Consider the following 14,183-nt stretch of genomic DNA (forward strand, 5'->3'; position numbering starts at 1 on the left):
CAGACGCCCTCGGCCACTGTCCTCGTGTTGGTGCACACCCTCTAGAGCTGCCGGGATTGTGGGTCTCTGTCTGTAAATCACTCACCTCTGTGCTCTCTGGGGTGACAGGTTCCAGGGCGGATGCATCTCTCCATGTGTGGTTTCAACGCAGAAGGAAGGTTGACTACATCCTCAGGAGGGAACCATTCATTGCACAGAGGTTAAGGCTGCCTGTATGCAAGCCCAGCTCTGCCCGTGTTGCTGTGTCGCCTCGGCAGGTTACTCAGCCTCTCTGTGCCTCAGTTACACAGTGTAAGCAGGAGTGACAGTAACAGCTGCTTTCTGAGTTGATGTGACTGACAGCTCCCCCGGGCGGGGAGGGTCCCTCGGTGGGCAGTCAGGCTGCGATACCCGAGCGAGGGAGAGAGGAGGAGGGCAAAGGACGGCATGTGCCCAGAGTGGTGGGGTGGGTGCTGGGAAGTGGAGGCCTCGGGCCCAAGTCTGATTTTGTCAGCAGACCCCTGGAGGACGAGACCCCGCACTTGCTCTTTTGGTCCTAATAATCATAGACCTCCTTCCAGGGCATTTCGGAAATCTCAGTTCTGCTCCCAGGAGGGGGCGGAAGGGGAGAAGGGATCCTCGGGGCCTCCCTGTGTGATGAGGCGACCACGGGCCACGAAATGCTGGAGCCGTCCGTCACAAGTCAGCGGGGAGGCTGGCTAGGTGGGTAGCGACTTTGACGGAAAAAAGAAATTACAGCAGAAGGGGCAGAATTGAAAGTGAGACTGGGATATGAGCGTGGTGAAAATAACATCCTGTGTTTGTTTCTCGGAAGAAAAGGTTTATAAATAAGTTTAATAGTGAGTACCTTTTTATGGCAACCCCTGCCCCCCAAAGAGGAACAAATCAGACGCTGTTCATAAGAAAGAGCTGGAAGGTTGTCAGGTGGAAGGTTTATTCATCCTGCTGGGTCATAACTAGAACATAACACGAGATTTGCCATATTTGGAAAACATTCTCAGTGGTGATTTCTGAAACTCAAAACTGTTTGTAGTATTTAAGGTCCTTGTCCGTCTGTCCTAACCAGCATTTGACAAGGTGCAGGTGTCCTGTTGCTCAGTCTGGTCACCGCCCCGTGAAAATCAAGACAACTGTGAGCGTGTCTGACTTTGACTCTGCAGTGGCAGCACACGCTTTATACAGGACAGAAATGCCTAGAACAGGCGTTGTTCTAGGAAGGAGGCTCCGGACTCCACGACGGGCCCTCTGTTCCCACGAATCAGCGGGGACCCACACTTGCCGATGCCGGCTTCCCGAGTGGAGTGACGGCTGGTTCCTACTTGCAGAGAAGGACCTGGGATCCCCAGGCCGGGTCCTGCGGGACAGAGGCCGCACTGAGCACACAGACAGGAACTCACACTTGGCCCTGGGTCTCAGTCAGGCGGATTAGGGGCCCAGTGGGGACGTGGGAAATGGCAGGGTTTGTGCATGTAAACGGGCTCCGTGCTGCCCACCCCAGCTGGGGGTATTTTCTGTTTCACGCTTGGCAGGCAGGCGCGAACACTGATCCTGCTGGGCAACAGAACGCCTCCCAGGACAGGGTCACTCAGTCAGCACTGACCGTCAGGAGGATGGCCTGTCGCTTGAGTGGTGGACAGCCCCCTGGGGTGAGCAGAACTGACTTTTTAATATAACATCACTTGGGGTCATGTTTATAAGGTAAAAGTAGTAAAAAGAAAGTCTAGACTGATTTTCTCACACTGTTTATAATTATTTCATTTGTTTAAAAAGCACATTTTAAAAGGCAACATTTTCCTTCAGCTTCTAGTTAATTTCCTGCCTGTCTTCAGCCAGGCCTTGAGATAACTGAGATAATTGATAATGTTGAAGCAGGTGCCTGGAAGTCAGCCCTGGGTTTTGAAACCCGTTGGCACAAAGGAAAAGCATTTTGCTCCGGCTTACTGATTCTAATTTGCTCGTACTTTTTAAAAAGTAGGTTAAAGTCTCAGTAATTGGCATTCTCTTATAAACACAGTTTGCATAAAAACACACACAGCAGGAAGGTACAGAGGGAGAGGGGCCCACGCATCAAAAAGAAACACAGAAGTCAGCCCGCATGATCCCACCGAGAACAGCACTGTTCCTCAGTGACCCCCGGGTCTTAATGGAAACATCGGGCCAGCTGGAGCCTCAGAGGGACCCTGTGAGCCCACCTGCTCCTCGCCCTGTGCCGGGACGCTGTGCTGCGAAGTCCTCATTTCCTGCACCGGGGAAGCGACTTTCCCACCTCCGTCCACCACGGGCAGCGAGGATTGAGCATCGGAACGCGCCCTGTGGATAAACACACACCCCGTGTCACTATCACTAGTTACAAGAGCCACGAGTGCCATCAAACACATTCACAGTACCGCGTGACTAAGGGAGGACACTGAAGCCCAGGGGAGGTCTGCGTCTGGGCAGCCTCCCCGGGGCCGCGAGACTCTCTTCCTGGGGGCTCTGCGCTCAGGACGTCCCCTTGAAGGGTTATGACCTCACCAAGTCAACTTGTAGCCTGATGGGGTTTTCATCTTTGTCAGATGACACAGCATCAGAGAGAGGCCGTGGGAGCTGGTCAGTGGTTAGGAACCCCCAGCGCAGCACAGAGAAGGGGGCACGACCACCACCGTCCACCCTCTCCTTGCTTCACTGACTTAATTGTACTTTTTGAGTGTGTGTGAAGAAGACTCTTGCTGAGCTAACTTCTGTGCCATCTTCCTCCATTTCATGTGGGATGCCGCCACAGTGTGGCTTGATGAGCAGTGCTGGGTCCGTGCCCGGGGTCTATACCTGCAAACTCTGGGCCACTGAAGTGGCGTGCGTGACCTTAACCACCACACCCCAGGCTGGCCCCATCAATCATACTTTTAATTAGTAAAGAAATGCACTTGTAAAGTCACATTAACTGTGAGGAAAATTAAATTATGACACACAAGCCCACTACTCAGATTTACTTTATTCTGTTTCCCTGTTCACGCCAGAAATTTCTGCATTTGGATGTAATTTTACGGAACTGTAGTTGTCTCAGAAACGCGCTGTCTGCTCCTATCGTCATTGAACTGATCCCAGGTGTGGCCCCTCCTTTCCTTAAGTGTTTGAGTGGCTGCATTACGCCCCACTGAGTAGTTTATCCTAAAACTGGGAGAGCCATGGTGCGTTAAACACACTCTTGAACAACCAACATGTCAGAGAAGAAACCAAAAGGGAAACGAGGAAGTATCTTGAGACTAACGAACAAGGAGACCCGGAAACCTATGGACGTCGCCAAGCAGTGCTGGAGGGAGGTTTCCGGCGATAAACGTCCACGTGAGAACAGAAGGAAGATCTCAAACAAACGACCCGACACGACGACTCAGGGAACAAGGACAGAACAAAGCAAGCCCAGAGTTAGCAGGAGGAAGGACGTAACAAAGATCAGAGCAGAAAAAATGAGACAGAGACCACAGACTGTTTCAAGGAGTGTGGCTCGCTCCCAGCCCCTCCCGGCCGGCGCTCCTGCCTCCCTTGTTCCACTGACACCACCCGCCCTGCAGCCGCCTGTGCGGTGTCAGCAGATCTCTTGTGCCACTCAGGCATCTTTGGGTGAAAGTAGGTGCTCTCCTTCCTTGTTCCAAGACAGCGCATGTCGCCACGCATCCCTCCCGGGAGGAGGCCGGGCTCCCTGGAGGCCAGGGCTTTGGGTTTGCTGCCCCCTATGTCTGGGATGCACAGTCCGGGGCGTGTGGCAGCCTCTTTCCAAACCTCAGGCCCCACCTAACGGGGCTCCTCAGAGAGGCCTCCTCTGGCTACCCCACCGGGAGATGCCCCCTACCAATGTCACCACCGAGGCTTCCTGTGGAGCGCGCCCGGCCACCCGCCCTCCTCTCGTTTACTTGTCTGTTTTCTGTCCCTCCTGCTGCAGTGCCCCACGGCCGGCCCCGTCGGACGCGGCACTCGCCTCGCCATCGGCTGCCCGTATAAACAGGCGTTAGAGCAGGACACAGACGGTGTCTGCACAGGGGACCGAGATGTGCAAACTGCACCAATTCACACACTTGTTTCAGTTAAAGCTGGCTGCGGTCATCTCTAAACAGGAGTGTGTGCTGTGCGCATGTTCACAGAGTACCTAGGTCTCCCGGCCTCACGCAGCGACACACCTCACCCAAGTCCAGAAGCGCCGCCCGCCTGGAAACGGAAGCCCTCAACGCTGGCTGCGAAGCTGCGCTTCCCCAGACCAGAGCGGCAACGAGAGCGGCCAGACGCTGAGCCCGACCCTGAGCCCGGCCTTGTCCCCGCTCATGTCCCATTCCTGCTGGGGACCCGAGGCCACATCAGCGAGTGTAAAATCCCGTTTAGGGCCCAGAGCACCTGCCTTTCAGGAGACGTCACGTTTCTCTGTTCCGACCTGTTGAGCTGATCAGAGCCTTCAACTCTCCAAGGAAAGCCTCCGTCTCTTATTAGAAACAAGATTTGGGGATATATAGGTTTTGTGGCCACCAAGTACTGACCAGAACTGCTTCACTGGATGTTATAAGAACTCAAACTTGGCCTGTCCAAAAGCCTGTGGGAGACAAAGGCCACTCGAATGGCCTTTTGGGATGGAGTTTACTCCTTACATGCTGAAGCACCGGCTGCTTTGGGGCAGAAACGCCTGGATCCACTCACGCTTGGAGGATCCAGCTGTGCTCTGCCCTCCCCTCAGAAGGGGGATCCTGGTGGGTTTCTCCTGAGGAGCAGCCAGTGAACTGTGAGACCGAGGCTGTCACGGGCGGGCGGGGGCCTTCGACTTTCCCTTTTGCCGCCAACGCTGCTCCTGCAGACGGGCCCGCTTCTGCGTGGTGTGCACGGTGCTGGGTGAGCCAGGGCAAGAGGTGCAGACCACCGTGGTGACCCCTGGCGGCTTTCTGCAGCACGAGACCTTCACCACAGGCCCACCAGCTCACAGACAATGACCCGGGGAGCAGGAAGCTGTAGGATGATGGAGTTTTCCAGGTAAAAGATGTCCTTCTTGCGGGGCAGGACGGTGAGCAGGGTCAGAGGGCAACACCTGAAGGGAGGGAAAGAGCTGAAGTGACACCCAGGGAGCAGCAGAGGGTGTCCAGCCTGGCTTTTCTGGTGTGATTGTTGTGTTGCACTCTTCCTTTATTTTTTATCCATTAAGTGGGAAAAAGGAGTCTGGGCAGTGTGGTCCTGGCGGGACCCTCACGACACCCTGCAGCTGGGCCAGGGTCTCACAGGAAGACGTGCGGGGCCAGGGTGGCGAGACTGTCAGCCAGAGGACACAGCGTCACCTGTGTGGGGAGCACGGGCATTTACCACATCTTCAAAAAGTCCTTGTGAAGAGACGAAAAGGCCGTGGGCCTCGGTCCACTGGAACGCCTCTCTCTCGCCACCCCGCCTCAAGCCCAATCAAATCAGGCACGAAGCTCCAAATACACCCAGCCCTCACTCCCCCTGACCCCGGAATGGGCGCCCCTGGGTTTAGGTGTTTTGAAAACACTTAGCAAGGAAAACTAATACAGATGCTCAAAATGTTAAAATTTAACAAAGCAAGGGTTAACTTCAGTTTTTAAATTAACTTTTTACAGTCTAAGAATTCAAGAATTTGTAGAAGATAGGTTCCTGTCATTTTTAATGTTAAATCAAAATAGGATTACATGCAAACTATTTTTATTGTAGCTATTTCTTCATGCGGCACCTAATTAACGTTTAATCACGTGACCAGTTAAACAACTTTAAATAACATTCTGACCGTCTTGTGGCTGCGTCCAGGCTGCGTACGGCGGTGACTGTGGGTGTGTTTTCCTAAGAAGACACAGCTTTGGTTTGACATTATGGTTTTCCAAATACAGCTTTACAATTTACTTTTTAAAAAGTACTCCTCATGGGGAAGAATGAGAGTAGCCTAATAAAATTGATGTGGAGTTCAGGAGACTAAGTAGGTTGTAAGATCGGGACTCTGTGGTGTTCTCTTGTCCGTCCCTTGCTGTGGGGACCTTGCTGTGGGGACCTGCGGCAGCCCACCTGGGACAAGGAGCTTGGCCGTCACGGTTCATCATGAATGACAGCTCTGTAGCCAGAGCCTGGCGCAAGGCCCAAGAATTTTCATTTGGTCCACGAGGAAAGTGCAAAAACCTCTGTGGAGTTTAGGCCTTTTTTCTTGGTAAGTGTATGAAAATGGCTCAGATACAAATTACTAGAAACTGATACTCAGGAGGCAGGTCTTTGTAGGCGAGCAATTACCAATGAGGCTCCTGAAGAAGCAACTCTGAGAAAGGGGGAAAGGGGCCACAGGCCTTAGCTCACCTGCTCTGCATTGGCGTCCAGGTTCCTGTGCCCACCACTTCTCACCCAGGCGGAGGCCTTGCGGGTGGCCAGGGTCAAATTCGTCACCCCGCAGGTGCAGGGTCTCCCCTCTGCCCAGAGCTGGGGCACCCTGACTAGTGCCGCTCAGGTGGGTGATGGGACAGTTTTCACTGCTCTGCTCAAGTCACTCCAAGGGAGGAACACTGCGTGTCTATGCGACGTGTCCAGGGGCTGGCACTCTCAGAGCAGCGTGCGGAATCCCAGGCCGTCTACAGCAGGGCACTGACCTTCCTCTGCTCTGTTTCTTCCATTTGGGCTGGACATTATCGTATTTTTACCAGCAAAATTCTGTGACTATTTAATCTGAAATAGCATCACACACCACATGAAAGCCCATGAGGGACAGAAATGGCTGGAACTGCATGAGGACAAGGTTGGGTGTCGCCCGTATCTCAGTTGCTCTCCAGCTCTGCTGTCCTTGGCCATCAGGGACCTGCTTCCACACGTCTTGAGGTCCTTAGAATTCTCAGCTGCATGTTGTTCTCCTACCTAGATGGGAGCCCCCACCTGTGTCTGCTCCGGTCCTTGTTAAATACAGAGGCCACAAGGGAACAGGAATGGAACGTGCACGCCCATGGGGAGGCAGCCACGCGCAGCCTCACAGCCCTGCCCCGGCTTCCTCTGCACACTCAGCCTTCCTGACCCTTCCCCGTCTCCTTAGCTCCCCAGGGAACAGAACAACTGTATTGTCCGTCCTGAGATGTGGCCACAGCAAGGGCTCTAGGCAGGCAGAGTGGATGGAGGCACGGAAGCTCGTGAGGGCAGAACACAGCCCAGATGAGATCCAGATGTCAACCTGCAGGGGGCTCCGTCAGGTGGGAGGAAAGCTCCAGGGAGCAGAGGATTCGTGCTTGTCCCTGCTGGGTCCCTGCGCCTGGACCAGTGCCCTGCATGGAGCGCGGTGAGTACACAGTAGAAAAAGAGCCACTGGGCTTCAGAGCGGGGGCCAGCCCGCAACGGAGGCAGGGACGTCTCCCATGGATGCCCCCTGGGGAAGCCCCTGCACTTGCCTGGTGGAGAGGAGAAGCAAGGACCAAAAAGCAAGTTCACCTCCCGGAGCTGCAGCCAAGCAGGAAACTCACCTGAGAACCGCACAGCAGGGAGGAGAGGGCGCTGGGGGCGCCGCCAGCTTCCGGGGAGAGGGCTGGGCTGGAAATGAGCATCCCACTTCCAGGGCTTGTGTCAATCACAAACCGCAGAGTCATCAGTGCTGCTCCAGCCAACACAGACACATTCTCAGCACGCAGCTTCAATACGTGGAGAAGAGCCCACGTGAGGACGGAGGCAGAGATGGAGCGATGAGGCCACAGCCGGGGACCCCAGAGGCTGGAGAGGCAGGAAGAAGCCCCCCCAGAGACTTCAGAAGGAGCACGATCCTGCTGACGTCTTGATTCTGGACTTGTGGCCTCCGGTACTGGGAGAGATACATTGCTGTTGTCTTAGAGTACTTGTTATGCGGCCCCAGGGACCTCCTGCAGGCAGAGACCAAGGGGCAGGGCTCTGGCGCCACCCCAAGCTCCGCCTGAGCACCCTGGATCCATCTTCTCACCCACCCACACCCCAAGTGAAATCTCCTCGCAGGAAGACCACACGTCTTGAAGATGTTGGAAAGAGAAGACTGGCGTGGACAAAAGTCGGCAGGACTTCCCACGCTTAGAGAATTTCTCATGTGATAGAAACTTACGCCGAGCAGCGTTACGCACTGTGTGTCACTCTCACTGTAATCTAGAGTGGTCTTATGCTTTTGTTTTCAGTGACCGGCATGTTTCCGATACTTTACCAAAAATTTAAAACAATGCTTGGCAAATCTTCCTGACTTTTCTGTACACTTGTACGTACGGTTATTTCACTATTTGAATTCACTTTTCTCCTTAAGCACTTTACAAACAGGAACGGGTGCCCCCATCCCTCTGAGCCCAGCTCTCTTTACTTTGTGCAGCACAGGAACGATTTATTAATATGACAAATATTATTGCTCGCTCGCTGGTTGCCGTCGGCCCGGGCCCGAGGGAAAGGAGACAGGAACGATTCACAGTGGGGAGAAACCACGTCCTGCAAAGCGAGGCTAAGGCGAAGATTCGAACGTATGGGGGTGGGGCTGAGATGCTAAGGGCAGGATATTCTACGGAAAGATCCGGGCACGAACCAGAGGCGGATGCTGGGAAATCCTGAGCATCTGCAGGAAAGAGTTAGGAGAGACGAGGAGCAGCACGGATGGCGCGGAGCGGAGATGGGGACGTGGCCAGGAAAGGGGCCTCACAGAGCGCTTGAGACCGGGCCCCTGTCCTCAAGGAGAGGAGACAGGCACATTCCCCATTCTCCCTCATTTGAGAAGAAAGTGAGGGATGGAGAGAGGGACGGAGACGCAGCCATGAGAGCACAGACGGCCCTTGGTGGGTGTGAGTGGTGGGCTGCTGCTCCGGCTGGAAGCTGGATAACGGATCCGTCGGAATCACAGGGGATCTGAGAGGTGGGCAGCCCTGCTTACCCGCACTGGAATGTGGCACCTCGAGGGCATCTCCCATCATTCGCAGCACAGACACTAGTCGCCTCTCGGTCCTCCGGGCCCAGGCTCTGGGCTCAGAGATCCGCTGCCTTTAGCCTCCACTGCGACAGCTGAGACGCCCACAGTGAACACAGGCTGCCGCAGCCATTCTGTGAGACACACAGCGAAGGGGCAACTTACTCAGCAACTGCCCGTAAATGGGGCAAAGCTCATTTTGACCAGAGTCTTGCATCAATTTAACCTGAGAATCCAAACTCTCTTTTTTCACTGTGTCTACTGCTCCCGTTGTGGTTGACTTAAATCTGTCTAGTTTCAAGCTTTCGACCAAAGCAGTTTCCAGTAAAAGATGAAAAGTCTTTTTAGGGGTGGGGAGGGGAATGGAGCCTGATTAGTCAAAATGACATTGACGGCTCAGCTCCCCGGCAGAAAAGGCGTTCTCTCCCGCACCGCCAGGCCCTCTGACCTGCCACATTGCACTGGCCTTCCCCACAGCCCCACCTCCTCCCCTCGAGTCTCTGCTCGTAGAGATTTCCTGGGTTGAGACGGAGCTGGGCCGGAATGCTGCACCGGCAGAATCAGAAACGAGTCGTAACACACTCTTGAGAGTTTGCAGAAGGCTCAGCGGTCCACATGAGGGCAGAGGGCGCTTGAGGAGGAAGTGGCAAGTGGACCGGCAGCTTCTGGTCAGCAGGGCAGCACTGGACGCCATCAGAGACAAGGCCAGAGGACTGGACAGTGGTGCCTTTCAGTCCAGCTGGAGACAGGGTGGCGTGGGGGCGGGGTCCCCTAGGATGACTGCCAGGCCCATCCTGCCAGGAAAAAGCTTGTTTGGCTTCAGGCAAGTCGGATTCTCTTCTGGAGAAGGAGAGTGGGGACTCTGAACACCGCTCTCAGTCCTCAGGGCCCTGACGAGTCGACTTTCTCGCTGGACCCTGCCCCGCAAGTGAGTGAGTCCCTGCTCACGGACTGTGGGCCAGAGCAGGAGGGCCCTGAGACTGTCCATGTGCAGAGCAGGGTCTCCGTGTGTTTCCCCAGGTGCAGAGAGGGAGGGAGGGAGGACGAGGTCCATGGAATTGGGACTTCTCTGTTAGGCGTGTGTGTGTGTGTGTGTGTGTGTGTGTGTGAATGAGAGAGACAGAGACACAGAGATAGACAGACGGACGGATGGACAGAGCTAAGGGCTGGGGGACAAAAGGAAATGAATGTTCAAAGAACAAAGGTGCAGTCGGACTGGCCAGCGACTGGTCAGAGTCCGATGAAGACACAGCAGAGCACGGGGCACCGTGACCGAGGCGAGACCCCTGAAGGAGGACGGAGCCGGGTGCCGGCTGTGGCTGTGTGGCCGTCGCAGGAGACGGGGCATTCGCCTGGAACCATATTGCATGGCAGGAAAAAATAACTACGCTGAAACTCTTCCCACTTAATCCCTCAGTGTGATAAACACAACTCTGTTTTACTTAAAAAGAAATTGATAAATAGAGAAAGTTAACAGCAACAATAATATTATGGATTCACTGCCTGGTCTGCAGCCACCATCACAATGTTGGTGGAAATAAAGGTTTTTAAGATTCAAAATGGCAGTTCTGGGCCCCTCACGACCCCATGCAACAGGAAAGCTTCATTCGAACAGACGGGCGCGGGAAGGAGGGCCGGGTCCCACAGCTTTCTCTGTCTCTTCTGCAGGCTGCAGAGAATCGAGTCTCACGTCCTTTTTCTTGCCTGAGATTCCGAATACTGGGAGTGGACATGGGGACAGCAGTGGTCACCAGTCAGCTCCCACAGACCAAGCGTCTCCCAGGACACAGATTCCTGCAGAGGCGTCCTCACTGCCACTCGTGTGAGGAGGGCCTCCAGTGACACTCGGGGGTCTTCCAAGAGGCAGTGCGTGTGGGCCGTCAGGCGGGAGGGGCCCACATCTGTGTTCAGCTCTGTTGACCACACAAAGGTGATGCTGGCTTCTCAGTTTGTAAAAATAACCAGCTCTGCCAATTCCAACAAAGGGAAGGGAAGACTTTGGTGTCTGTAAATGGGAGGAGGGGCCTGCCACAGCAACTGGCTGGATGGAGCCCTCGGAGCGACGTATCTGAAATGACCCAGAAGGAAGGGCACGGGGCAGCATATGGCTGCGTGAGCCGAGGACTGTAATCGGGAACGGGGACATGCCATTCCACCTCCCGCCTCTGCCCCAAAGTTCTGTCTTTGATTGGAGGTGACAGACGGCACTTGACAGGTGACAGTGACCCAGTTTTCAGCTGAGAATTGCCGGAGGCAAGTGGATCTATCCTCATTATAGAGCTGCCTGGTGTCCTGGCCTTCCACCGGGTGAAGAGGTGACTGAGCACGATGACCCTACGGCCGATGAGGCTCCCTGAGGTCTTCTCCTGAGCGGGGGTGTCTGCAGGGAACTCCTGAGGAGTGGACTGTCAAGATTACTTCTCACAAAACTTTGAGGAGTGTCAGGCTGGGTTTTGTGGGGTGGAGAGGGCAGTGAAACCACTGGTCAACTCACTGTGTGGACCCTGCGTGGCCAGGCTCAGCCCACCGTCAGCTCACCTCTCTGAGGGCAGTGTCGGAAAACCAGGAGCAGATGTGGGCTGGGAACGGATCACCGTCAACATTGGCCACAAGCCTGTGACTGGACGACTTTTCAGAAAGGCAATCCTCACACCTTGTTAAAGACCATCACAGGATGAGTCAACAACCACACTAACCCTAAAGCTTTCCCGTTTACTAAGTGCTCGCACATGCCTTGGCCATTTGATTTCACGTTGCAGGGCGGGGGTGGGTGGACTCTGCGGCAAGCTCTCCACGCACCCTCCACCGCGAGGTGAGGCGAGGAGCTCCAGAGCTGCGCCTGCTCCTTCGAGTCGGGCATTCAGCCCTCACACCCGTGTCTTGTCGCCAGGTTCTCCAATGTTTGGGCATCAGTTTACTCCTGTTCCTCACTGCTTATCAAGAACATAGCTCACAAGGTAGACTCACGCCTGAAGTTGAGCAAAGGCCCGTCACTTTAAAGCCTTCAGCAATGTGGAATACTGTTCTTTGCAATAATTGCTTTTTTCCTAAAACCACAAACCCTCCTGCCACATCACGATTGTGATGGTAAGATCGCCGGCAGCTCCATTTCTGCACTGTTGCTTCGTGGCCGTGGCTGTGTGCACGGCCGAGGCTTCTGTCCCTGGAGCCCCGGGGTGCAGAGCTGCCCCGACATCACAACCCACCGACAAGACCCGCTCTGCTTGGGCAGGGTTGGGGATCCTGCGGTGCAGCTCGGCTCAGCGTGGCCTGTCTCCACTGACGACAGCGGGCACCTTGTCCTGGGCTGGTGGCCGGGAGACGAGGAGGGCAGGGCTCGGAACAGGTGGGAACAGCCACGCCTGCCGAGCCACGCGCCCTCACGGCAGCGCTGGTTGGATAAGTGTGATTGGATCCATGCGGGAAAACAACCCAAGGTCCACTCCCGAGACCTGGAAGAGGAGGGCTGGGCTCCATCCAGCCGAGGAGGGTGACTCCAGGGGAGACGGGGAGGGCAGAGGACGTGCCCCGGCTTCTGCGGCAATACACCCAGGAGCAGGGTGACCCTTATTTCAAGAAAGAAAGAAACATCTTGTCCATAAGCAGAGTTTGCTGGGACTTCTCAGTAAAATGCATCTAAGCTAAGAAAAGCCCAAGGGGGCTTCACGTGGGGGCTCACTTCCCGTCCCGCCGTTCTCCTAGAATGCGTCGGTCCTCAAGCCACTTCCCCTCCAAGCAGCCAGGGTCCGGCAATGTCACTTAACTTCTCTCAAAAGGCCTGGGCATAGTGAGCACTTCTTAATTCGCCAAATCAGCCAACGAGAGCCCCCGACTTCCACGCTCTGCGGTGCTCTCCGCGGGTGTTCGGATCCTCAACCACCAGCCAGTTGGGTCCCGGCCAGGAGTGAGCAGGAAGTCGGTGTGTCAGCCACGGGCCCCACAAGGGAATCGACACTTGATGGGGTCCTGAGGTTACCGAGGGGTCTCAACCCCCAAGTGCCGGGAAGTCTCGGGATAAATTTCTCCAACGGCGGCCTCCAGCACTTACAGGAAACATATCCCTGATGACTTCAGGGATAACACTCAGCACAGCCGGGCTGGGAACCCCGCCTCCTGTCGGGTTCCGGGCTGGCTCTCTGGGGCACGCTGACACTGAGACAGGGGGCAGGGGTCGGGAGGGTGCTCGGGCACCCTCGGTTCACATGCTTGCCACACCCAGCTCTGGGTTCCGGGATCCGGTGGCAGGATCAGCGATGTCCCACGTCTCCCTCGGGCTAACCCGCTGGCCCCAGTCCCCAGACACGTAGACATCTAATAATGAAGAGCAGGAGGGACGCGAGAGAGCTCCCGAGCCGAGGCTGGAGGGACGGCACCAATGGACAAGCAGTGTGCAGAGTCGCAGGAGGCCAGCCAGAGAGAAGGTTAATGGTCCGGGACCAGGAGAAACCAGTGTTGTCTGGGGGAAACCGATCCACAGTCTCCTGGATTCCTTGGAAATAAATGCAAATTGTCGTCTTTCCTCTCTGTTAGAATGCACACTACTAGTAAAAATAACAGTAAAAAGGCAGGTGCCAATCAGCAAAAGGCACAGGGTAAAATTCACCATAGACAGAGAAAAAATGAAAATCACACTTGGGGCGCCTGGACCTGAAAATGAGGGCGAAAAATTAAAGTCGAGTCAAATAATAAAAATGAGAGCAAATCAGAAGAAATCGACACTGTACATTCAATAGTTTCCTTTGACTAAGAATCAGCAGGTACATAAAGTCTCGATGAAATTTAGACTGAAAACGTTGACCTAGGAAGTTTGGACTTGCAGAAACACGGCCCAAAGGAAAGCGCTCCTCGGCTGAAGATTACTTAGCAAAACGGAAACGTCCCAAGGAAGCGATCAATGAACCCATTTTTTTTAAAATAGGTTCAAATTGCATAGAAAAGAATTCATCTCGGTGAATATAATTTCAACAAAGTAAATAGTGTAAAAACTGAGTGTTTTAATAGTGTAAAAAAAGCTGGTTTAACGGATTTAACTCTGGATCAGTTTTTCAGTGAAAATAATCAATGTTGTTACATTTCCAGTTGGAATGCTTATATTAAATGTCATTGCCCCCAAATATATAGCCTTAGACCCCAAATAATACAAAATAGTAGGGTAGGCAAAAATGGGAGAAGGGGAGAGAACCAGAACATTTCTGTTTTACTGGGAATGGAAATTAAGGTTTATTGAGCGGTTGATACGTGCCGGAAACTGTGCTGGGTTCTCTCTCTGTCTCTCCCTCTGTGTGTGTGTGTGTCTCTGCCT

At 54.3% G+C, this 14,183-nt stretch overlaps 1 protein-coding gene across 1 annotated transcript in view; it reads right to left on the bottom strand.

Annotated features, from left to right (window-relative positions):
• Window positions 1-1,372: 1,372 nt before the first annotated feature.
• Window positions 1,373-14,183, bottom strand: part of TPO (thyroid peroxidase) — a 71,330-nt gene continuing 58,519 nt past the window's right edge. Inside the window, exon 16 of the mRNA XM_008532109.2 lies at window positions 1,373-2,310. Coding sequence (XP_008530331.2) covers window positions 2,124-2,310 — 187 coding nt within the window. The 3' untranslated portion in view covers window positions 1,373-2,123. The remainder of the gene's footprint in view (window positions 2,311-14,183) is intronic.

The sequence above is a fragment of the Equus przewalskii genome, chromosome 14 (genome assembly GCF_037783145.1).
Source record: "Equus przewalskii isolate Varuska chromosome 14, EquPr2, whole genome shotgun sequence".
Lineage (NCBI taxonomy): Eukaryota > Metazoa > Chordata > Mammalia > Perissodactyla > Equidae > Equus > Equus przewalskii.